Consider the following 25,802-nt stretch of genomic DNA (forward strand, 5'->3'; position numbering starts at 1 on the left):
TGCCCTGGTTTTAACAAGGCTTTATTCAAAAAAAGTCATATTAAAAAAAATACTTTATATGCACTCTCTACAAAACTATGGAAAAATCTAACTTAAATGCAGTTCTGTTTTAATTTTTAAAAATTTAGAACTTTGAACATGTCAGTGTGCAACAGAAAAGCAGCTGATAAAAATTCAGAGTTCCATTTAAAAAATAGGCACTGATGCCATTGGCTCAACACGGTTGAGACTAAACTAGCTTTGTTTGCTATACAGTTGCACAGTTGTCAGATCTGGACCCTGTTTTCTCACTTTGAGGATCCACACTGCATCATGGATTCTTTAATCTAGTGTCGAGGAAACAAAGCACTAATTTCACTTCTAAGTACCACGTTCATAAATTAGATTGCTGAAAGTTAGAGAAGAATGACATTTACAAAATCTAGTGCCAAAAATAAAAGTAACTGTAATAGAAGTGTGCTTTCAGTTTTCGATTTTTTTTTAAATTAGAGGATCAGTGATCAAAGATTAAAATCAAGAAAAAATATCTTAAACAAAGTCACAACTTGCAGGATTTCTTTTTGTTTACTCAGTATATGCCTTGGAATTTTACTTAGTAACTAATAAAAATGGCAATGCACATAATTGCAGAAAAATGTTGGGAGATTTCTCTGTATGTCATCACAACAGAAAGGTGTTTTTTCAGAATTTTCTTAAATACCGAATTATTCTGAAGTTGCCTGAACAGGTGATAAACACAGTCAGTGCTGAACTGCAAACTAACTCCTGTGGCTTCCAGTTGCCTATTCCAGTTTTCAAGTCTGCCCTATAATGAATGCTGTTCTCAAGGGGATGCTTTGCATTTATTTATGATGATCAATTTTTAAGCATATGCCTGAAAAGTGACACGATCCTGATAAACGCCCAAACATACTAAAGCACAGACTGAGATTTCACCTGGTCCTAAAATATTAAAGTAAGCCATCAACTTGTAAATAGTTCATACACATTCCTAGCTATGCCATAAAAGAGGTATAAAAAGGAAGTTTTATGCCCAAGCAAAACATTTTAAATATAGCTTAATTTCAGCATTTATTTGCTGAAACAGCTTTAAAAAAAGTTTCCGAGTTCATGCTCAGGGAGAGCACTGGATGGGAAAGACTAACTCAAAATTATTAAAATTAAATATTAATGGTGCATCTTATTGAAATGCCAAAAGAATTATCAAAGGTTCTGATAATTCCACAAATAGTCACACAGCTTGAACTGTTAACTTGGATTTTTTTTCTTTTCCTTTTTCTTCTCTGCTCTTCCTCTTAGGCGATAGGAAGGCAGAGAACTTTGGCGGTGGGGCGCTGTACGCCTGTCCTGCATTGCTTTCACAGCCATCTTCTCTTTACTCTGCTGAATAGACAGGAACTCTTCTTTTCATCCTTTCTACATGCTGATAATTCTGTCTGCATTGTACTTTCCTTCCTCGACTGCAGTAAAGAAGTTGTCCTGTTGTGCTTTCTCTGCTACAATAATGAGGTCAGGTTGCCACAACCTAAGCTACTCTGAAGGCGTTTTATTTTTAATAAAAGACCCAACCATTAAGAACAGAGACTTAACCTCCTCCTCCGTAACTCTGAGATAATCCCACCTCTAGCACTGTGTTATTTCCACCCTTGTGTTCATTTTCCCCAGCGGGGGGCCTAAAACCATCGTCAGAAGGAAGAAAGGAGAAAGAGTTGGAAGTTAAGGGGCTCTTATTGCTTCTCTGTCCAAAGACAGGCCTGCAAGCTTACTCTTCTAAACACCACTGGTCACTCTGAGAAGCTTAATTTTCCTTTAAAATGAACTTTTAATTTTTGACAACTTTTTTTTCCCACTGACTTTTAAAATATAATTTTTAAATAAGATATACTCAGGAAGGCATGCATTATTTAACATGATGCCTGACTCTAGAACACTATCTGGCCCAGAGAAGGTATTCAATAAATTTGTTTTAATGCGTGAATTTAAAAAATGAAAGAACTGTAAACTAATCTTTAAAATACACCCACCAGAATAATGTGGTCCCTAGTTAATAATGGCGACAATCAGAGACAATCAGTTAATATTTTAGTATGTGCTTCCCTGGTCATGTGACAGCCCATAAACGCACATAAATCATGATGTATGTATTATTTTATAACTTTTCTTCTTGTGTATAAAGTGTAGTGAATACTTTTGCATATATTAAATATTCTTTTGCAATGTCATTTTAGTGGCCACACAGCATTCCAATAAGTCAGTGCAATAATGTCTCAACAATTTAACTTTCCCCCCTATTTTTGAACTTTCAGGCTGTCCCCTTCTGAACATTTGTGTGTTTGAATCTTTATGAATATTCATGATGACTTCCTGATGATAAATTGCAAGAAGCAGAATATCAAGGGTTTTGATTTGTAACTGGCAAAATCCTTTTAGTAACATAGATCAACTTTTGGGGCAGCTTGAGGTATGGTGCCTGCAGATATGCTTTGCTAAGTCTTAGTACATCATTTCCAACACTCTTCACTCCTGTCTCTGATTGGATATTTTCAAGGCTCATCAAAGCAGTTATTCTCCAAGGAGCTGGTTGCTGAACCCTCAAAGAGAACAGGAAACTTGTTTCTCCTTCATTAAAAATAGCTCCATGGGCATTTCCAGCTGTTCTTCCACGCCCAGCTGGAGCAGCGTACATGCTGTTCAATTCTTTGTCTAGTAGCAAGCACATTTTCTAAAACGAATCTTATACTTTTACCACTTTTAAACTCCTTACTGTGCTCATCCTTAATAAGTGAAGTAAAATATGAATTCATTCATGTTTAAACTCAAACCAAAAAAACCCCGGTCTTTTCCACTAGTTTAATAAAAATGAATTTTAACTTGTAAGAAAGGAATGAATAAAAAGTTAGCCTTTCTTTAAAAAAAAAGTACTTATAGCTATCTATGAGTAACTGTCTCTAGAAGACTATGAAAGTTTTATTTACACAGTTATCTCCAGTTGGTAAATAAAGGAACTAGAATTGCTATTTTTAAGATGATAATCAAAGTGCACTCCTCTACAAACGTGAGTGGACACAAAATAATATGGCATCTAATGGTCTGCTTGGATTTTAAAATTTAGGCTTAACTCTTCTTGGAAAATATACAGATTGGGCTCAGAGCAATCACTTGATTAAATGGTTTGTTCGTTTTACTAACAACCACTATAAATTAATGAAGAAAGGATTTCTCATCTTATAGGACAGGTCCCACGATGTTTCTAGTCATGACAGAGATACTCACGCTTTATAAGGAACTTAGGAGAGAAGGACTCGCAACCTTTTCCAGATGGGTCCCTGAGGCTGGGGTAACAGGGTAAGAGTTAAGAATTTAAGAGTGACTTCAGGGAATTTTTTGAATGCCTGTAACAAATACTCTCTGGAACTAAAAATATCTGATTCAGGCAGAGAAAAAAAATCTACACGTCCACAATTTCTTTGTTGGAATATTATTTGCTACTCCTTTAAGAATTTAAATCTTAAACTTTACTTTTAGCTATATGAATAAATATTTTATATGGATTTCCTGCAAATTATGAAATTATTTTTTACATTGTGCTTTTATAAATAGACCTATTTTCATATATGCAATCATTAAAGGTTTTTCATCTTCTAATAAGCTATGCACAAAAGATTTTTCCATAGCTTTTACTAGTTCACAGGACACCACCTATAGAGGGCAACTGGGGGCCTCTAAATATGCGCATGATGGCAAGAAATCCTAGTTTCACCTCCCATAGCATCCACACAACCAGGTGCTAATATTTAAATCCTAGTTTCACCTCCCAGAGCATCCACACAGCCAGGTGCTAATATTTAAGTTCTATGCTGTTGAGGGAACATTCTCATTGCTTATTTAGCTTGCATATTTTCAGGTCAAACATGCCTCAAGTTTTCATGCTTTATATATGTCTTAGGATAATCAGATGCTCTTCTAAATTCCTACCACAAGAATTTGACTTTAATAGCGATTTTAAGAAAGAAAGAAGATTCTTGGGGTACTTTTTCTATTTTAACATATACTACTCTTCCTTCTAAAAGAATCCAGTGGCCTCTCTCTTTATCTTGGCCACGACATCCCTTGACCACCAATAACACAGCATTCTACTTCTCTCTCATTCCAAATTCACAACATCCTTTATTGCAATTAAAATCTCTCTCCTCAAATAATTACAGTTACTTTGGGCCAATTAAATTCAAGCCTCCTTCTGTTGGCAAGCCACCAGGTTATTTTTTGAAAGTTCCTGCCTACTGAGAGCCTTGTAAATAAACCCTAGTTATCCCCAGCTGCGCTTGGGCTCTGAGCAAGCACAGCACTCTCAGAAGCAGTGCTAAGCCCCTGGGATGAACAATTCTACATGTGAAATTACTCATATGCCTCTCTTTCTTACCTTTAAAGTGCTGATGACTCACCAACAGCAGGACCCAACCTTTTCAAAACTATAAGCATCTACCAAAACCTGCTTCTAGGAGGCACCAGCTTGGTTAAATCAGAGTATGTGTTCAATCAACTGCTCTCTACATGTGCCTTCTGAATTACTTAACAGGAACTATGTTGAAGAGATAAATGAACAGTACTAGCTTGGCATCCCAGCTACATCTCAGCAATAAATAAAGGTCTACTTTATCATAGGGTCACCACTGAGATGTGAATACTATTCTGTAGGCCAGAGGTTCTTGACAGGGGTGACTATAACCTCTGGGGGATATCTGCGATGTCTGGAGACATTTTTGATTGTCAGTACTTAGAAGGGGCACTGGTTGCTACTGGTGCCTAGTGGATAGAGGCTGGCGAAGGTACTAAGCATCCTACAATGCACAGAACAGCCCCCCACAACAAAGAATTATCCTGTTCAAAATTTCAATAGCGCCGAGTTTGAGAAATCTTGTTTAAGGAAACGGAATAAAAGTAGATAAAAGAAAATTATTCCCTTTGAACCTTTGGAAAGGGTTACTACTCAGACAGTACAGACCTCTGACTTACAATTTCCTAATAGGAAGATAAGTTGCCAAACAGCAGCCCTGTGATGGGAGTGTCCCAATATATTCCTATAAAGGAGTTTAGTAAACATGAACCCAACGGTATACAGACCAAGGTGCAGAGAAAAGTGGAATCATCAACTTGATAATATTCACAGCTAGTGAGAAACCCATCCTTCACATTTAATTCAACTGTATAGAAAATTGGTGAGTTGAATGAAGAACAAAATAGAAAACAGATGTTAACCAAGCCATCTAAATGACTTTAGGTATAGCCTTTTTTGATCCATTTTAAATCTTTTTTTGTTTTGGGAAGTGTTGGGCTTGGGGGACGGGGTACAATAAATATCTTCAGTGTTGTGACACATGAGAAAACCTCCAGCCATTTTCAGATTTTAATCATCTTACCCGTATTACAGATGCAGGCTGTTTGGCAGATGCTCAGAGGAAAGAGTCTTATAGGTCCTCAGCATCTAATTACTTATCTTAGAGAAAATTAGGCAAGATTCCAAGTCTACAGAAGACTCATGTTCTGTCGGGAGTTATTAATTACAAGCAGACTCGAGAAGCATTAATTTGTTTTGGTGATCATGCCAGGGTGTGCACAGCTCTGCCAAATAGCACGGGAAGTGGAGGTTGGGGAGAAGGTGAGCTGCCCGGCTCAGCTGGCAGAGGGGAGATTAAAACCAGATGGCCCCAATTTGTCTCTTTTAGCCAAGTTCCAAATAAAATATTCCTTACGCTGAAGTTTAAATTAAATTGATGCCTGACTGCCCTACTCCTGAGTAAGAATCTAAATTAATTCCTTCTTTTTTTATGATTTCCTGTCTTGTGGTTACTGTTGTTTTGAAGACCTTGAGATAGTTAAAATCTACTCTGACACACAAACACACACCCACACACATATACGCATACATATGGGAAAAAAGACTGGAAGAAAATAGACCAAAATTTAAACATCTCTGAATGGTGGGGATATAGGAGATTTCAATTTTCTTTGTATATTTCTATGATGCTTCCAAAATTTCTACAGTTAAGCACATAGTATTTTTACAATCAGAAAACAACCTGGAATAGGGTAACTATACCTCTTCTGTCTTTCTATTCCATTCCCTAATTACAATCCAGTTCTACCTACACTGCTATCCTTTAAATATTAACATGAGTGCTTATCCTGACAAAGGGTAGATAACCAGTCATAGATACTAACCAGATCAAAATCTCAACCAGTATTACCTGCTGATATAGCTGGCTGTATGACATATTGCTAATGGGTAACATGTTAACACGTTACTCAAAAATCAGTTAAATCAAAGGACTTCTCAAATTCTATCTTCCAGAGTATACATATCCTTATGTTCTATCAATGTACAGTTAGAAGGAAAGGATGCAAGAGGAGCATAGATACCAGGTCACAACCAGGCCAGTTACAGGACATGCTGAAGACATAAGGCTCAAACCTTGAAAAGGACCTGAAATATAATTATGTTTAAGCTCAATGTCTGAAGTTGTAGGCAATGAATATGTTCAGCGAAATTCTTTGGCAGGTTGATAACATAAGGTACCTGATATTGGCCTACGTGAAGCACAAAAAATTCCCACAATATTTGAGGGAACATAGATTTACCTTAACTTCATGGTCAACAAAGAATTGAGAGAAAGTATTCGTTTTACTGTAATCCTAAGAAAATGCAAATGACCGAACTTATGAGTATCAAAGCAAGAGTTGAAAACTACACCTCAAAAAAAAGTCAGCAACTATTTCAGGTTCAAAGGCAGAGCCACATCAAACATCAATAGGTATTACCATGGAAAAGAAACACATCCTCTTAAAATTAAAGTCTAGATAGTTATGCAAAAGATAATGAAATTCCTGTATAAGGACAAATAAAGAAAATCCCTGTGCCTACCACTCAGTTAATGAGGCTGTCTTGATATAAGTCAACAAGTGAGAAATAAAGTACGGCTACAATGATCCTGGAAGCAGGTAAGTGGTCTTGTCCACTAGTTTTTCCAGTTCCACATTGTTAGCCACTGGGGAATTCCTATCTGATTTATGACAGTTTCCTGACGAGTACAGGGCCCTACGGATATTCTAAGTGCTCTTTTAAAATGATAGTCTAGTAACTCTGTTGTTAAAGCACCACTGACAGAATACCTTCTGTATGGATGCTATGGTGGTAGATGTTTTGAGGCCACAGAATATGGAAAAGATATGGTCCCAGGTAGCATGTACATGAGGTAGACCTGGGAAAACAGACAGCTCTTTCGACCAATAATCCCTTGTCCACTCAATGCTCTTACACTGACAATCTCCCTCACAGAGCAAAATTTACCTGTTGTATTTCTCATTCTCTCAAGCTTTTGCTCTTTCTGACCTAAGATGCCAGCAGGTAGTAATATGTTTCATTCCAGGAAATTAATTTTCAGTTTAACTGAAACACAATACCTTGAACCAGAGGAATCACTCCAGTAGCAAGAATTCGATGTAACCAGCACACAGATCAAGAAACATATGACTAATGATTCAGAATTCTTCTCATGCCCCCTTGGGATCGTTAATCCCTTTCATGAGTAACCACTATGCTGCCTTCAAGCACCATAGATTAGTTTTGCTTGTTTTTTGAGCTCTTTTCAAATGGTATCATAAAGAATGTATTCTTTTGGGGGCTGGCTCTGTGGCCGAGTGGTTAAGTTCGCGCACTCTGCTGCGGCGGCCCAGGGTTCGGATCCTGGGCGCAGACATGGCACCGCTCGTCAGGCCACGTTGAGGTGGCGTCCCACATCCCACAACTAGAAGGACCTGCAACTAAGATATACAACTTTGTACGGGGTGGTTTGGGGAGATAAAGCAGAAAAAAAAAAAAAGAAGAAGATTGGCAACTGTTGTTAGCTCAGGTGCCGATCTTCAAAAAAAAAAAAAAGAATGTATTCTTTTGTATCTAGCTTCTTTTGCTTGCCATTATGTATGTGTGATTAATCCATGTTGCTATGTGTAGCTATAAACCACTCACTCTCTACTTGCTTTATAGTATCTCATGGCAAAAAGTTTTGTGCGTGGTGTGAGGGAGAGGAAAAAAATTCATTTTTCCCTATAGGCATATTCAATTAACCTACTGCCTTTCCTAATGTCTGTAACTTACTTACATCTGCAAAGTCTTTTTTGCTGTGTAAGGTAACATATTCACAGGTTCCAGGAACTAGGGTGTGGCCATGATTGGAGGGCCCTTCTGTCCACCACACTTTTATTTCTTTTTCTTCCCTTATTGCACCAGCTAGCACTTCCAGTCCAACACTGAATAGCAGGGGAGATAGCAGGCATATCTGTCTTGTTCTCACTGTAAATAAAAAAGCTTTTAATGCTTCACTATTAAGTAGGCTGTTTCTCATGGATATTTTGCAGATAATCTTCATCAGATTAATGAAGCTCCTGTCTATTTCTAGTTTGCTAAGAATTTTTTTTGAATTATAAATGGGCATTGAGGTTTACCAAATACCTTTACTACATTGATTGAGATGTTAATCTGATACTTTTCTCCTTTTTCTGTTAATGTGGTAAATTACCTTGATAAATTTTCTAATGTTAAACTACTTGGTACTCCTGGAATACCCTCATTCAACTGTGATACTTTACCTTTTTTAGTATACTGTTGCACTTAATTTGCCAATATTTTGTTTACTATTGTTAGTACTTTTGGATGGATGCTTTCAATTTTAAAAAATATTCTTTTTTGTTCTACCTTGAACAATATAAGAACTGTAGATTATATTGAAAAAAGAGTGGATCCTTATCCTCAAGCACTTTAAAATCTTCTGGAATGTATCCACATTGATCTAACCACATAACGGCTTTTTTTGCTTCTATCTAAAATTTTTTGTGATTTCTTTATCTAAATGAAATGAAACACATCTGGGGGTTGGGACAAGACAAAGAATCTTATAGGAACCATACATTTCCAACAGACAAGCCCATTCATTTATTTCCTCCATTTTTGACAGTTGGCAATAATCCTGAGTCCATCAGGATGGAGCTGGGTCTACTATATAGTGAGCAATACCTAGTACATTATATCTTCTTAATAAACATGCAGTGACATTAAAAATGAAACCAGTAGATGGTGCCACTGTAGGTAACAGTCTGCTTTTTACATTCCAATAGTAAAGAATGTTTTCTTTTTAAGTACTATGCAGAAAAATCTCTTGGGATTGCAGTAACTGCACATACTAATAACTATTTACTCCTTCATCCTACTCCTGACACGGCAGGTCCCCAAAGTCACCAAATATTTAAACCAATATGTCTCAAAGTTATCAGAGAAAAGCACTAGAGTTGAATTGGGAGATTCAGATGGGTGTTCTCTCTACATTCAGACCGTGAATCTTTTTCATTTTTATTTTAGCAAGGTTTGAATTGTTATTCCTCTGTGTTTTGAAAATTAAAGCCCTTTTAAGCAGAGAAGTGACATCATACAAGATGAGAAGAAATAATGGATAATTTTAATGAAAATTAAAGAAGCTTAGATGTGATGTCAGTTGGTTTAACTTTTCACCTCCCAGGCCATTATTAGTTCATTGATAAAATGTGAATGGCATCCACAAAGGCTTTGATTATTAGAGAGTCTTTATACAACTCTGGGGCCTAATCACGACTATAAGTTGGCATTTAAGACATAAACTGGCAGGCCTCCTGGATTTCGTGCTATTTAAAATGTATCAGTCCCCTGTCCATTATCTACATAGCTATCAACAAAAGCCCTGGTCTGAGAGCTAATTCAGTTGAAGTTCTGTACCGCAAAACACTTGATTGCATTAAATAACAGACATATTGAAATGGTGACAGGTAGTCAACCCTGTAAAATATTCAGGGCCATGGGTGTTACATTTGATCAATTCCACTTGCTGAGCATATACAGTTCTTTGTGTATTGCCAGGAAAACAATAATACTTGCCTCATGTTTCCATGGTGACTTCTGAGAGCAATTCTCAAGTTTAAGAGCTACCTCTTCTAATCAACTATAATTTTCATCTAGATGATATTCTCAGGTTACCCTGAATTATATTATCATCATCTTAATCTACTCTCTGCCACGGTACAAGGTGAAATTTGCCTGGGGCAACAGAGGTTTATTTGAGGAGTAGAGGTAGGTGGGAGAGGAACGCAGAAGCTGAGGGACGCGGTAATAGGATTTTAAAAATTGCAGAAAAAGAGAACAAAGCAGACAATAAATTTGAATACAAAATTATTAATTTTTTTTTCCCGAGGAAGATTAGCCCTGAGCTAACTACTGCCAGTCCTCCTCTTTTTGCTGAGGAAGACTGGCCCTGAGCTAATATCCGTGCCCATCTTCCTCTACTTTATATGTGGGACGCCTACCACAGCATGGCGTGCCAAGTGGTGCCATGTCTGCACCCAGGATCTGAACCAGCGAACCCAGGCTGCTGAGAAGCGGAATGTGCGAACTTAACTGCTGTGCCACTGGGCCAGCCCCCAAAATTATTAATTTTTTAATAATTAAAAAATTATGCAACAGAAAACGTATTCTGCTTTGGAAAGGCATTTTGCTTACCTGGTCTTATTCTCCGTAAAAGCTGTGCAAGCCAACATACACGTCTCTTTGGAGACCATTTTTAATGTTAAATTATAGTATAAATTTCCCATTCTAAGCATCAATTAACATTTTAGAGATTCTAGCCCAGTCAATAAAATACACAGCTTTAAAGAAAATTTCTACTGATTCAATTAAAGCTAATCTTGGTGGGTTTCTGAAACGCTAGTTAAACATCACAAAGACTACTTCTGGCTAATGAACATTAAAAGAATCAGCACAGATTTAAGTAAGTGGGTAAAGAAAGCTGTTATTATTTTAAGCAAAATTAAACCAGATGGGAGAGACTGACACACATGTATTCAGATATGTGCCTGCCTCACATTTAATCTTTTGTGAATGGCTGATCCCAGATGGCAATGGATTCAGGAGCACAATTTGAGATACAGCATCCATTTTCCAAGGTACTATGTCAGTTACAACTTTCCTATTTAGTGGATGATGCAAATATTACCAAAGGGAAAGAAACCACCACAAAAACAGGTTGTCTGATATTTTGAAAATGAGAGTGTTGGTCAATTTATCAAACCAAGTCCAAACATCCACCCGCATTCTCCATCATTCAATTCATTTCAGGTTTGGTCTACCTTCCATACTCACACGAATGGAGGGTGATGAAACAAGAAATCTAAAGAGACAAACACATTATGCTGACGAGTGTCAGTCAATCTCTCATTAACCACTAAACCCAGGATGGGACGTGCCCTTCCCTGAGCTCTCACAGCGTGTCACCTGTACCTCTTCTGGAACAGCACATTTTATCTTGGATAATGATAAGAATAACAGAAACACAGAATTCTAATAGAGCAACTATAGTACTTTATCACTGTTATTTATTTGCATGCTGATTTCCATGACTGGACAGTAAACTCCCGGATGGAGCAGCTTCTTCATCTTTCTAGACCTGGCATACAGCATAGTGCCCAGCAGATAGAGATACATTAAATGCATACATAATAATAGCTGCTACTTGTACCTACCACGTGCTAGGCACTGTGCTAGACTCTTCGCTTACATTATTCCATTTAATCTTCAGAACAACTTAATCTCCATTTGACAGATTAGGCAAGATACAGAGGCTCACAGAAGTGAAGTAAAATGCTTAAAGACCTTGCAGGTAGGTAACGACAGAGTTGGCATTCCAACCCAGGCCTATGTGATGCGAAAGTCCTTGACTTTTCAACCACACCACACAGGCCCTCCTCTGGCCCAGTTCCCGTAGGCTCTGGCCTGAGTCCTAGGGTGGGAGGTCTAAGGAAATGGTCCATAGCACTGCAGGAGGTGGCTGAGTGCAGACTCCACACACTGGGCACAGCCGTTGGCAGCCTCTGCACCGCCATTTGCGGGCAGCGGTGGGAGCAGTATCTTTCCTGGACACCTGTGACCAAACAGCTTTCTGACTGCTAACAGTAGTGGGAGATACACTACAGCAAGTAAGAAGGGGAAAGGAGGAAAGTTGCAAGTGTCCTTGGGAGCCAAAGAAGCACATAGAACACATGAGAAACATGCCCAAAACTCTTCAGAAGGAACTGAAGCCAAAGCTTTGGCAGGATAAGTGGGAACAGGGCAAGAGAAACAATTTGGGGATGTTATTATAATCCTACTATTACCCTATGGGGAACTAGGAAATATGAGTGACATTTTGAGCCAATATTCATATAGCATGTTTTATCTCCCATACTAAATTATAATGTCCTGGAAAGTAATATTCATATTTAATATATTTCTATGTCAGCCATGGTTTCTAGCACATTGCCCTATAATTTACTCTGTATCTCCACAGAGTAGCCATCCTAGAAGCAGCTAATGTAAGAGAAGTCACGCCTTGGAAGTTGTCCCAGTGGACTACCAGGTCAGTTTCCATGGAGTCTAGGAACAATAGTACCAGTGGTAAGGGTTTATCTAGCCTTGTCCAGGGGAGAGAACTCCTGGACAGGCTGCCAAGGGTGTTCTGATTGCTGAGTCTCGAGTAGGAGAGGATAACATGAGAGCTTGAGTTCACTGACTTTTACTCAATTCCTTTGATTTTAATTCTATTCAGGAAGAAAACTTCCAATCTTTATTCAGTTTATAAGACTGGATCTCCTACTTGGAAGGGAATGCAGCTGTAGCAAATGATGTGAATCCCCAGTTCTCTTAGCAGTTGGACTTTTCACTGTAAATTCATAAAGGATGTTCTTGCTTATCAAGTAATATCACTGACAATGGGGACTAATAAAGTTTATGAACTTGTAAAAGCTGATATGTTGACCCTGACTTCCAACCTCACCAATTGCTACTACCAGCAGAGCCTGAACAAGACCAAAACACAAGAAATACAGGAGTATCACCTTTACTGTAATATTCCTTTCACTTAAAAAATATATTTTCAGGGAGAATGATCCCAAAACCATACTGCTTGTCTGAATGATTTCTTTGGGTTATTTCTTACTACAGGTTGTCTCATATCAATGTGAGGAATTTGAGACCCAGAGAAGATTGCTATTAACTAAAAAAATCTTTATGGAATTAAAAAAATATTTTGTGTGAAATAAATCATATGTTTGGAAAACTATAAATTTCTCCTAGAAAAAAAATGCTATGAAGTTGTGACTGTATATTAAATTGCCTTCCCAGGGACCGAGTGAATTTTATTGTTTGGTACTAACAAAACTAGTTTTCCAAGTGCTGAAGGGTCCACAGAATTTAAATCCAGTGGACCACTTAGGTTATAGGGATCTGCTCTTATGAGAAAATAAATCTCAGTTATTGCTGAGCTATTCGGTTTTTCCAAATATCTCCTTTTAGCTGTTACAGCTGGCTGGGCCTCTACCCTCCTTTGGAATCTTAGAAAGGCTCTTTGTTCTTTGTGAGTATCACAACCCCTTGACCTGAAGCACAGGTGTGTGTGTGAGCTCTTATTCTGACTAATAAAATGCTCAAGCCTCTACATTTCCTGGTATTGAATGAAGAGCAAGAAGGGAAGGGATTATCAAAGGGACTCGGTCTAGACTTTACAAGTGAGGAATCTTTGGCAGCTGCAAGGATAAACCATCTTTGGAGAAACCATCTTGCTGGGAAGTCCCTCCTCCCCCGCGATTTCTAGGCTGGAAGGGGTCATTCCTGGCAGCTGTTATCATAAAGAGAGTGAGGCCAAGCCAACAGCAGCTGTTACAAAAATACTGAACACAGATTTCAGGAGGAAGGCTGGGTCCACGTAAGAGTGCTTTTATGAAAATATGCACAGAAGTCCAGGCATTGGCGCTGCAGATTTCAAACTGGGATGTACTTGAGAGCTCTAGCTGGGTTGTTTTACCCCTCACTGGGCGAGGAATGCTATAAGGTGGTTGTGCTCTCCTCACAAAAAAGAAAATGCAGACTGCTAGTCAAGACAAGGCTTTCCAAAGAAATGGATGACATACGCATAACTATTATTGGTATTATCTGAGGTTCTCCTGCTTCTCTTTGACAAAGCTTAAAGACAGCTCATCTCAGTAACATCTTGGTTGGATGTCCCTGTCTTGGTTGACGTGGAATTTGATGCTCTGCGCAGCTTTGTCTTCGGCAGTCCTCCAGACAGTGAGGTATAATGGTTAAAAGTTTGGAATTTAGAGTCAGATAAACAAGAGTCTGAGTTCTGGTTCTACATCACACCAGCAGTATGACCCAGGGCAAGCGATGTGATTTGTTTGTACTTTAGGATATTTGTATGTGAAATAGAGATAAAAATAGGAGTTACTTCAGTGTTGCTGTGAGAATTAAATGAGATGATGCAGGCACAGGGCCTAGCCCAACAAGCTTGCAATAAATGTTCATTATTATGACTTGAAGCATGATTGCCATATTTCTCCCCTATGAGAAAAGACTCTGAAAGAGAATTAGGGTTTGTTGAATTAGGGTTTTGTTTTGTTTAAGGGATTGATTCTTTTAAGGAATGAGGGTCTGATGACCTCATATAGTTCATCAAAGTTGCATGAAGTTTGGTGACATAGAGTTCAGAATGTCCCTCCATTTTTTTAGATCTTCTTGGATTCCTTTCATCAGCACTTTGCAATTTTCAGCATACAAGTTCAATATTTCATTTTTTGGCAGTTGTAAATAATATTGTATTTTTAATTTGATGTCCACATGTTCACCCCCAGTAAATAAAAATGCAATTGAATTTTGTATGTTTATCTTGTATCCTACAACCTTGCTGAACTCACCTTCAAGTTCTAGGAGTTCTTCTTGATTCCTTGGGATTTTCTATTTAGACAACCATGTCTTCGGAAAATAGGGAAAGTTTTAGTTTTTCCTTTCTGATTTTTATGCCTTTTATTTCCTATTCTTCCCTTATTGCTCTGGCTAGAACTTCCAGCACAGTGTTGAATAAGAATGGGGAAAACAGACATCCTTGCCTTGTTCCTGATTTGGGGGCAAAGCATTCAGTCTTTCACCATTAAGTAGAGTGTTAGCTGTTCTTTTTCAAGTTGTTAGGTGTTTTTTTTTTTTTTTTTTATCATGTTGAGGACCTCTATTCCTATTTTTCTGAGAATTAAAAAAAAAATCTTGAATGGGTACTGAATTTTGTCAAAATATTTTTCTGCATTGTTTGACATAATCATGAGATTTTTCTTCTTTAGCCTTTTAATATGATGAATTACATTGATTGATTTTCAAATATCAAAATAGGCTTTCCCTGTAATAATCCCTCTTGGTCACAGTACATAATTCTTCGTATATATTACTGATTTCTATTTGTTAATATTTTAAGGGTTTTGCACCCATATTCATGAGAGATATTGGTCTATATTTCTCCTTCGTACCGTCTTTCTTTGGTTTTGGTATCAGGGTATTAGGCTCATAGATGCACTGGAAAGTGTTTCCTCCTCTTCCATTTTTCAGACGAGATCGTGTAGAATTGGTGTTAATCCTTCTTTAAATATTTGGTTGAATGTTCCAGTGAAATCATCTGGACCTCAAGATTTCTTTGGGGAGAGTTTTTAAAATTCAATTTCCTAAATGGTTATAGGGCTAGTCAAAAGATCTACTTCACAACGGATAAGTTGTGGTAGTTTGTATTTTTTGATGAATTGGTCCATTTCACCTGAGTCAAATTTATGCGTGCAGAGCTATTCAAAATACTCCTTTATTACCCTTTTGATGTCTGTGAGGTCTATAGTGATATCCCATTTCATTCCTGATACTGGGAATTTGTATCTTCTTTCTCTCTCTCTCTCTCTCTTTGTCAGTCTTAGTAGACATTTGTTAATTTTTTTGATCTTTTCAAAGAACCAGATATTTGTTTCCTTAATTTTCTCCATTGTTTTTCTTTCTTCAGTTTTATTTATTTCTGCTTCCATCTCTATTATTTCCCTTTTCTGCTTATTTTGGGCTTATTTTGCTCTCCTTTTTCCAGACTCTTGAGATGGAAACTTAAATGTAAACACTTAGCACTATAAATTTTTTTCAGCACTAATTAAACCATGTTGCTAAATTTTGATCTGCTGTATTTTCATTTTCATTCAGTTCAATGTTTTTTTTTAAAACTTCCCTTGAGATATTCTCTTTGACCCACGGATTATTTAGAAGTCTGCTATATAATTTCCACTTCTGGAGATTTTCCTGGTATCTCTCTGTTATTGATTTCTAGTTTTATTCTATTGTGGTGGGAGAACACACTCTATATGATTTCAATTCTTTTACATTCGTTGAGGTTCATTTTCTAGTTCAGGATATCTTGGTGAATGTTCCATGGGCACTTGAAAAAAATATGTATTTTGTTGTTGTTGGGTGGAGTGTTCTAAATGTCGATTAGATCCTCTTGTTTGATGGTATTATTGAGTTTTTCTATATGTTTGATGGGTTTCTGTCTAGTTGTTTTATCAGCTGTTGAGAGAGAGGTGCTGAAGTCTCCAACTGTAATTGTGGATTTCTCTATTTTTTGTTCTATCAGTTTTTGCTTCCCATATATTGTAGCTCATTGTTTGGTGCTTACACACTTAGGACACTCTCCTTGAATGGGTTCCATTCTTTACTGGGCTGCCTTCCTGACATCTTCCTCATTGGCCTCCAGCCCCATCTGGACTGCTTTTCTGCCCTGCTCAGACCTGCCTAATGGGTTTGTAACTGAGTAGAAAGAAAGGGAGGAAGGAAGAAAGGACAAAAAGAGGGAAGGAAGGCCAGATTATCTTTTTTTTTTTTTAATGCTAACTTTTAAACTACCTTCTCTTTAAGAAATCTCCCTTTCTCCTGTATCGAGCCCTTAGAAGCTCCTATATCAGGAGCAATAACTCCTCTTCTTTGAGCCCCTTAATGCTCACTATCTATCTGGAAGAAATTACAGAAAATGTGCATGTGTGGTTTTAATTTGGTGGATGTCTTCATACCAGTTTGACAAATTTAGTATAGGTTTTTAGATCTTGAAGAAGAAAAAAAATGGGAGGAAAGATTGCAATAAAACGAATTGGTGTTGAGAAGTAATCAAATCTAAAGAAAAGGTCAAGCCACAGAAATGTAAATTTTCATTTCCTCTCTCTCCTTTGTCTTCTATGAAATATCTACATAACAAACAGGGCAGTCACCACAATACGTATAAACTAGCATTTAAGTTTGACCACTATCAGGCTTAATCATCACAAGTGTATTTCACTTGTTCAACAATTTTTGGCACCTGATAAATGCTTGGCATTACTAGAACCTATGTCTTGTAAAGCTGATATTTAAACTCACATATATTTAAAGGATAATAGTTTCTTTTTCTTCAGAACTCGGCATTAATCTTTCCTAAAACCGTGACTCTACGTGTGTGACTTTGTACTGAACCAGTGAATCGTGGGGTGTAATCAAACAATAACCTTATTCTCCTTTTCCCTAGGCCGTCTCTGATAAAATCTCCAACAAATAATAGAAAGTTCTCTGGGCACTTTAGTTACAAACCTAACTTCATGTCAGGAGCTAATAGGTCTATTCTAGTACAGTAATCACAAACTCTGAACACTGTTTAATGGTGAAGCTTTTCTCTGCTTCCCCCAAAGGCTGCAGCGGGGAAGGAGACAAGGCTGACTTCCCTGTTCCCCAGCTTAGGGCTTCTCCTCCTCCTTTCCCCTCATTGGCTGCCTCTGCTCCCCCTAAGACTGAAGGGGAGAGGGAAAGGAGGACAGAGAAGGGGACAGGGACAATGGTCTTAAGTGACTGGCAACTTTCTGGCAGTGATATTCTCTGACCAGGTCAGATGTTTAAAACTGTCTCTCTGGGATGTTTATTTAGGTTCTCCGGCAGGCCGCCATCACTGGGGCCATTTGCCTGCAGTACCCTCTCCCTTGGTGAATGCACCTCTCTGTTTACATTCCCCTCTCCCCACTAGGCATCCTTGGTCTCCCTACTCTTCCAGGCAGCCGTCTTGCGTGGGATCCAGGAGGACTCCAGGCCAGCTCTTGCCTTGGCTCACATTTGGACATTGGGAAACATACACTTTTGACCCATCCATGTGGGGCGGGGGTGGAGTATTTCTCAAACATAGCCCTCTTTTTATTTAACTTCCTGGCAGGCAAGCTCTGGTCAGAGCCACTTAGTCTTTAGATTTATCACATGCCAGTCCACTTGGCCCTTCATTGCGTGGGACACACATCAGATATCCAAGCAATCTCCTTGAAACTTCTCTCACTGGGCTTGGTATCAGGAGAAAGCATCCTTTCTCCCCTGCTATGGGGGCAGGGAAGCATGGGGGGTGGGAGGGATTCTCAGCAGAGCTATCTCCAAAGAAAGCTGCCCTCTGATATTCAACTTCTTAAATGGGTAAGGGGGCCATGGATTGAAACACTAGTGTCATACTTCGACATGTAGGAACAATGGCTCCACAGCCCTGGGCTCCCAACTGAATGTAAAACTGAAATTATTTATTTTAATACATCCTCTTGATGGTTCTTTCATCAATTGCCAAATTCACTCATGGTAAAGCCAAAAAATTTTTTTTCTGCTATATTACAAAGAAATAAATGGAACATTTTGTCATAAAATATTGTCTATCCCATTGTTCTGAGCATAGACTAACATCCAAATTCTGATCCAAAATTTCTGGGCTTATATTTATATCCGTAGCAGTGAGTAGGCTGCCAGCAGCATCAAATATCTGTGCCCACCCCTCTGCTCCCCCCATTAATAAGAGTTCCTCATAAGATTTTGTTTCTCTTTGGCTGAATTAAATAGAAGAAAAAACAAGACCAGCATTGTTGAGGTTTCCACTGCCCATTGGAAGTCTGCCTGCTAGGAGGCCGTGTGCACCCCTAGGTCCACCTCTTAGTGGCACTTCTGGGGACAGAAAAAAGCCATCAGAGACTTGTTTGGGGCTGGGGTTCAAGTTTTCTGGGTTTTCATCTTCTCATCTTCAGAAGACTGCTTAGTAGCTCTCTCCTTTTTTTAACTCCTCTTCTATATCCTGCTGTCTTAGTCTTGAGAAGCTTAATTAGACCTTGCCAATGAAAGTACATCTTATACAGAGCCAACTGGTAATGGTTTCCTAAAGTCCTGTGATAAACACAAGAAACAACCCAGAAGATTGAATAGTTTGCTTGAAATCGGCATAATTTCAGTGTTCAGTTGCCCAAGATATAGTTGTCTTCAGAGAACCCCAGAAACTCCTAGAATACACATGCAGGGGCATTTGTCACCCCCACGTACTCTCAGAGTGAAGTTCAAGTTAGCTCATAACAGTGAAAGGGGAGGAAGATCCCAGGGCAGCAGCCAGATTCCGAGTGACTTGGCACTGTAAACTCCCGGACTGAATTTTATCAGAGGCCTACATTTTTCAAATAATCTTTCTAAATTTTTATAGGCAATTTATGTAATTATATTGGCAAATACATTTTTCCATTTCAATAACAAAGCCACAGAGATCTGTATGTTCACAGGCAAATCTTTAATATTGTAAAAGAAAAGTAGCATGCCCATATAAACTCACAAATTCCAAATAGGGGCATGATTCTCTGATTTTTCTCTTGAGTCAGTAAGAATGCATTCCAGATAAAGGAAAAGGGAGGCACAGAGCTCTCCTTCACCAACTCCCTCACTTCACTCAAACATAAATTTTATTCAGACACAAGATGCTGTACTAGCCAAGTCTACTCCATTCTGCTTTGATATTTTGAGCCCAATTGAATATGACTGATCACAGCTCTCAGCATACATTTGTGGGCAGATTTTTGCTTGCACACATAGTACATACATCTTTGATCAAGACCAGCTGAGAATACTGGCCTCAGTAGGCAGACTTGCCAGAATTCTGATCCTTGGCTATTCTACCAAGGCTAAGGGGTTCATACTACTTTCCAGAAGATTTTTGCTCATGGAATAAATTCCATATAAGTTTATATAAGAGAAGTAGAGTAAAAACAACTAAATAATTTCTGTTTCTTTTTGATTATAGCAAAACAGATTGAACACAAAGTACAGTTTATAAATTCTAAGCTTATGATCACAGAGAAGACCCACAAACCGTGAACGCCAAGTAAATGCATACCAAGTTAAATGTCAAACAAAATATGCATCAAAACTAATGATACATATTTAATGATATCATAATTACAGTAATTGCTCAAGTAGATGGAAAGAGAGGCAAAAGACAAATTTTACCAGCCTCACAAATCAGCTGGCTCTGATGGCCACCCATCCTCTTCTAATTTGTTAAAAGGAGGACCTCGATGTGGATTGGGGTATTTATATCATGAGATGGGGGAGAAGATTGGTATGGCAGTGGTGAGTCTTAGAAATGTACCCCCTAGGACGTATCGGTTAGTTGGTTTGTTTTCCTAATGTCTAGTACCCAAAGAAACGGGAATTTTAAGGAATAGGTGGGCATTGTGTTCTTAGAGAGAGAATATAAATTTGAAAAGATGCCCCTCAAAAAACTCACTTCTTGTATCAAGGAGAGGCCTTATTCTCATCACAAGGAAAAAACTTTTTTTTTGTATCTATATGAGATGATGGATGTCAACTAAACTTATTGTGGTAATCATTTGACAATATATGTAAGTCAAGTCATACAGTTATACAGTGCTGTAAGGCAAGTATATCTCAACGAAACTGAAAGAAAAAAATAATTAAAGGGTGTAGTGTATGCAAAATTCCTGTTATGTGGTGAACACGCAGTAAATGCCATTGGTGATGGTCCCCTCCACTCCCAAATCCATTCCCAGCTGGGTGAGCCAGCGGTGGGGATAACACACTGGCAACGGTCTGGCTCTATGACGCCACTCCTATGGGAGAGCCCAGGAACGTGTTTTGTTTTGGTTGGGAAGGGGTAGAGTACATGAATGCTTATAGCCTGCTTAGGATCTTTGCTTAGTTGAATTACGCCCAAGAGGAATTTTAGGATGCATTCCAAAATGGAAATACATGGAACTTTCCATCCAACTATAATCATTCAGGAAAATGAGAATTTCCATTCCATCTGTGTTATAAATGACCCACTGAAGTTCTCTCCTAAAAGCAAACAATGGTGACATTTCTACCAATTTATATTGACAATCTGGTGCCCTTCTGCTGACGGTGCAAATTAGGATCAATTAATACCTCCCCCTACTTGCTTTTGAATGTCTTATAATTGCCAAGAATAATCATCTCTTTGTAAATTACACAGGGCAAGTGTTGATCTAATCACAGGAGTAATTTCACTATGAGACAGAACCTGTGAAATCTTGTGGACAGAAAACCTTTTCATTGAATAACAGAAATAACGGCCCTGAGGCGGCTTTCCTGAAAAACGAAAATAATGAGTAGTATATTATTTACATAGAAAGAAGGTGTTACATGATAATGATTCTCAGAGTTACCGTACTATGGGATTAAAGATAACTCATCAAAGTACTTTAAAACAGCACAAGTTATTAAGGCTATAAAAGCAAACTTTGCAATAAAAGTTGATACGTCTAAGCATAACATACAGTTTTCATAGTGAAAACGGATTAAAGACAGCCGAGTCTTACGCACGTCTTGGAATGCATGCTCAAATGGGGAGTTACGGTAGTAAACCTTCCCTCTGCCACTGATTGCTGCACACATACACACACACACACACTTTGTGAGGAACCTTTCTTATGTGGCATCTAAACACAAAGTCCTATTTGCTTATAGGTCTAATCAACTTCCACAGCAATGCTGCTTCCACAGCAAGGCAGAAGTGATATTTCCTTCTACCTTAACCAGTTCCTACCAAGCTTTCGCTCTATGTTGAAAAGCCTTGGGTGGTGCTGGAGCTTAAGCCTGCAATGGAAGGCAGCATGGTGCCGTAAACGTTTTTTTTTTAAATCAGGAATCCTGATTCATGGTCCTCCTTCTTCCACAGACCAGAGCCATGACTGGACACACCAGTTAATACGCCTGTGGTTTGCTTTGCTCATCGATAAGATAAGGGACTGCCCCCTGGCCGCTTGTGCTTCTACATTAAAATCCATCTTATAGAGGCTATGAATCACTGGCTTCCTACATCTTTCCATGGAATGGGGTGGTTTTAAAATATGCCCACAACTTCTTTGACACTTCTTCCTTTGAAAGGTGGAGTCTACCGCACTCTCTGGTTTTGTGACTGCCACAATGAAGAGACACAGCAGAAGTGACCCTGTGTGACCTTCAAGGTTAGATCATTAAAAGTGATATGGTCTCTTTCTCTCACTTACTCTCACTCTTGCTCTCTCCCCCTCTCTCCTGGGCAGATGCCTTAGTCACCAAGTCAGATATCCAGCTACTCTGAAACCCCCATGCTAGAGAAAACCACATAAAGAAACCATATAGAGACCGAGAGAGGGGCCCAAGGAACCTCAGTTGTCTGAATCTTCCAACCCAGATTACTGACATATGAGTGGAGACGCCTTTGAGATTATGCCAGCCCCAGCCACTGTCTGACTGCAGTCTCACAGGAGACCTTCAACGAGAGCTACTCAGCTAAGCCGTTCCTGAATTCTGGACCCACAGAAACAGCGAGTGCTCATAAGTGATTACTGTTGTTTTAAGTCACTTACTTTTGGGGTGATTTGTTACGCAGCCACAGTAACTGGAAGAGGAACTACGATGGAATCAAAACGAGAGGGGGAAAAAATGCCATCCCCTAGGTCAAACAAGGAAATCCTTAGCATCCACAAGAACCACAGAAAAGAAGACTTCAAAGTCTTCAAGAATGACGAAGGTAGGTATGATTCACCAACGAATGCCATAAAAACAACACTAGAATGATCACCTTTTTATTTCCAAGTTGGGTGACCTTTATGAACATTTTCCCACATCCATAGTTAAAAGAAATATAGTAAGAATGATCCTAAGTGCAACCACTTAGAGGCAGTAGCAAAGCCAAAGGGAAAGGAAACAGCTCAGGCATCATCAGTCATTTCTACGTGGGCACTGACACCATTGCTCATCGACTTTCTGCTTCATGCCTTTCTCAGCAGACTGTGCAGCTGATAAAGTGCAAGTGCTTCCCCAAACACACGTTCAAGTAACCCTGAAAAGTAGGATTCCTCCTTTTAAAGGGACAAGGTAAAGAACTGGAGTCCCGTCAGCAAAGATGGTGCCTACCATTGGACGAGAGACAGTGACTTTGGGATACCCCATGTATCCTGCTGGAGCTGAACCAAGGCCGATGCCCAGGAGATGGCAAATTGTGCCCTGCAGGCAGGATTCAGCCACAAGCCCACATTTGTTCATCCTAGCACACCTAGTGCTTTGGAAACAGGAAATTTCACATAAAAAAGTCTAGATTTCTAGCTTCTCTTGAAACACTGGAGATCTGGCAACCCTGGGTATGCATTTCCACCGGCCAAGCAGCTGGAACTGACTAGTTGTTTCTCCCTTTAGACAGAACATGTCCTCCTATTTGCCACAATCCCCACCACTCCCTATTGTTCTATACCTGGGCTCACTTCATTCATCTACTTTATATTTATGGTCCCTTTTGGCCTTTGAATTAGAGTTTCAGACTCCTCTGAAACACTCCAGGTGTTTCTTGATCACTATAGGTTTGAAATTATTAGTGGTTTGGAATTTCCAGTAAATTCTGCTGTGGTACCCTTGTCAACTTCTGTCCCTGACTACAAATGTGGGACCATGACAAACTCATACACTAACAGCCATGTAACTCATCTTACAACACTGTTATCGAATACTGGGGTGCTAAGCATGCTGCCGGAAATACATACTGAGCTTATTTGAGACATCCAAATTATCTTTAAAACCCAAACTATGTCCACACACAGGTCTAACATTCCCAGTTCAAATTAATGTACAAAAGAGTTAAGTGTCTGTCAGCTCTGAGATTAGGCTGGACAGAAGTGGAACAAAGAGACCTACACATGGTAAAGTGAAACAATTTAATCACTTACCACAGAATATCTTCAAGGAGATTTCTAGTGGAGACTTAATTAGGCAGTGAGGGCACTTGCTGAGAAATACGACCAGCATTTCCAGGTTTAGGTACAGGTGTGTGTGTGTGTTAGAGAAAACAAAACAAGACAAAATAACTCACCAATTCCAGACACTGTCTGTGGCCATAGGCGGCAGCATAATGTATGCTATTGTAGCCTTCCTTGTCCCGGATAGACGGATTTGCTTCATTTTGAAGTAGAAACTCTAGACAGCTGTAAGTAGAAAGATGAGGTGTTATTTTAGAAATATCTCTGGACCAAAAGGGATAATTAATGTAAATTTCCTCCTATTATGAACGCTCCACAAAGCACTTTGTGAGTTTAAGTGCTTCCTTAAAAATCCTACAGCAGTGAGGTTTTATGTACTGAAAGTTTTATGTGTGTTTTCTGTAGCACTCTTTATTTCAGCTTAAAATAGCTATTCTAGAATTCAGGAAAGGCTTTAGGAATAAGAGGGTAATTGAGGTTTTTTCCTTCTCATCTGAGGTACAGAACATATCTGTCATCAAGATTACTGAATAATAAGTTTTAGACAGAGCTACATGTTCAAAAGATGAAGTCTCAAATGTAACAAAGACGTGATCAGGCCGTTGCAACACGGCAAACCCCAAGAGAGGGGCTTTATTTTTAACCTTGCTGTTGGAGACTCTAAGATCAAAACATTAGAAAATGAAAGTTAAAAAGAGTAAGAAAACAAAAGAACCCAAGAATAGCCTAAACAATATAAAAGATAAAAGGAAGGGATAAACATTTTAAAAATATAAAAGATTAATTCAGGAACCACATATGAAGGAAGAGGCTTCAATTGCACCATTAGGAATATAGACTAGAGTAAAATACTAAGTAATAACTTTTAAAAGCCTTTTCTGACAAAGTTGCTGTACTTTTTCAGAAAAAGCCACAATCTTTGCAATAGGTTAGAGGAAGGGGCATGGCTCCACCTTTGCTAAAAAGCCCCAAACCCCAGGACACAAGGACTCAGGGACGTAATGAGTTCTGTTCCGGGCTATTGCAGATGGAAGAATCCTGCTGGTACAAAAGGAATGACGAGGCACCGTACTCCGTAAGTTCCATTTTATTTCTGTGACAGTGGGACAAGCACGTCCTTTACAAGGCCAAGTTGATTCAATTTCATACTCAAATCACAATGTTAAGATTTTAAATATAAGCCTGTACAGTAAATAAGATTTCCCAACGGAAAATTTCTATAGTTTATTCAAAAACTTTAAAATGACATTTACCTATCTTTTGGCACAAGACAAGAGGGGTAATACATCACATACAAAGACATATCACAAATCCCATATAAAGACAATTAAAACAGATATTTTATTTCTAGAAAAACAGATGAAAGGCATAAATTTCTCATACCAAATACCTACATATCACGCGATTTATCCATAAAATGCTCCATAATAAATCAAACTATTATTGGAGTGCTGATACCACCTTATAAGGAAGTCCTTTTTTATTTTGGTAATTAAATGCCCATGGACAGGATCCCAGGTGTGACTCATTTTAAACCAAATATGGCTCCTTAAACAAAATCATTCAATAGAAATAGCTTTCTAGTGGACACACAATCCCCGGCTTCTGAAGGGATTACATTCTAAAAACCAGTTAACACATTCAATGTGTAATTTGGAAAACACTTGGAATTGCTCCCAAAGAGTCGGTTAACCCAGAATAGAGTTGCACTATACTACCAACAGTACTATTAGAAATCACAACGGTACTGCAGAATTTGAATATTCTCCACATTCTTTTTAAAGGAAAATGAATTCCAGCTCTAAGTGGGAGTGCTTATCTTTTCTCCTCCC

At 38.6% G+C, this 25,802-nt stretch overlaps 1 protein-coding gene across 18 annotated transcripts in view; it reads right to left on the reverse strand.

Annotated features, from left to right (window-relative positions):
• Window positions 1–25,802, reverse strand: part of ANKRD44 (ankyrin repeat domain 44) — a 348,870-nt gene that overhangs the window by 74,388 nt on the left and 248,680 nt on the right. For all 18 annotated transcript variants that reach the window (XM_070241458.1, XM_070241459.1, XM_023622277.2 and 15 more), the window contains one exon: window positions 24,084–24,195. In XM_070241458.1, coding sequence (XP_070097559.1) covers window positions 24,084–24,195 — 112 coding nt within the window. The remainder of the gene's footprint in view (window positions 1–24,083; window positions 24,196–25,802) is intronic.

This window comes from Equus caballus, chromosome 18, assembly GCF_041296265.1.
Source record: "Equus caballus isolate H_3958 breed thoroughbred chromosome 18, TB-T2T, whole genome shotgun sequence".
NCBI lineage: Eukaryota > Metazoa > Chordata > Mammalia > Perissodactyla > Equidae > Equus > Equus caballus.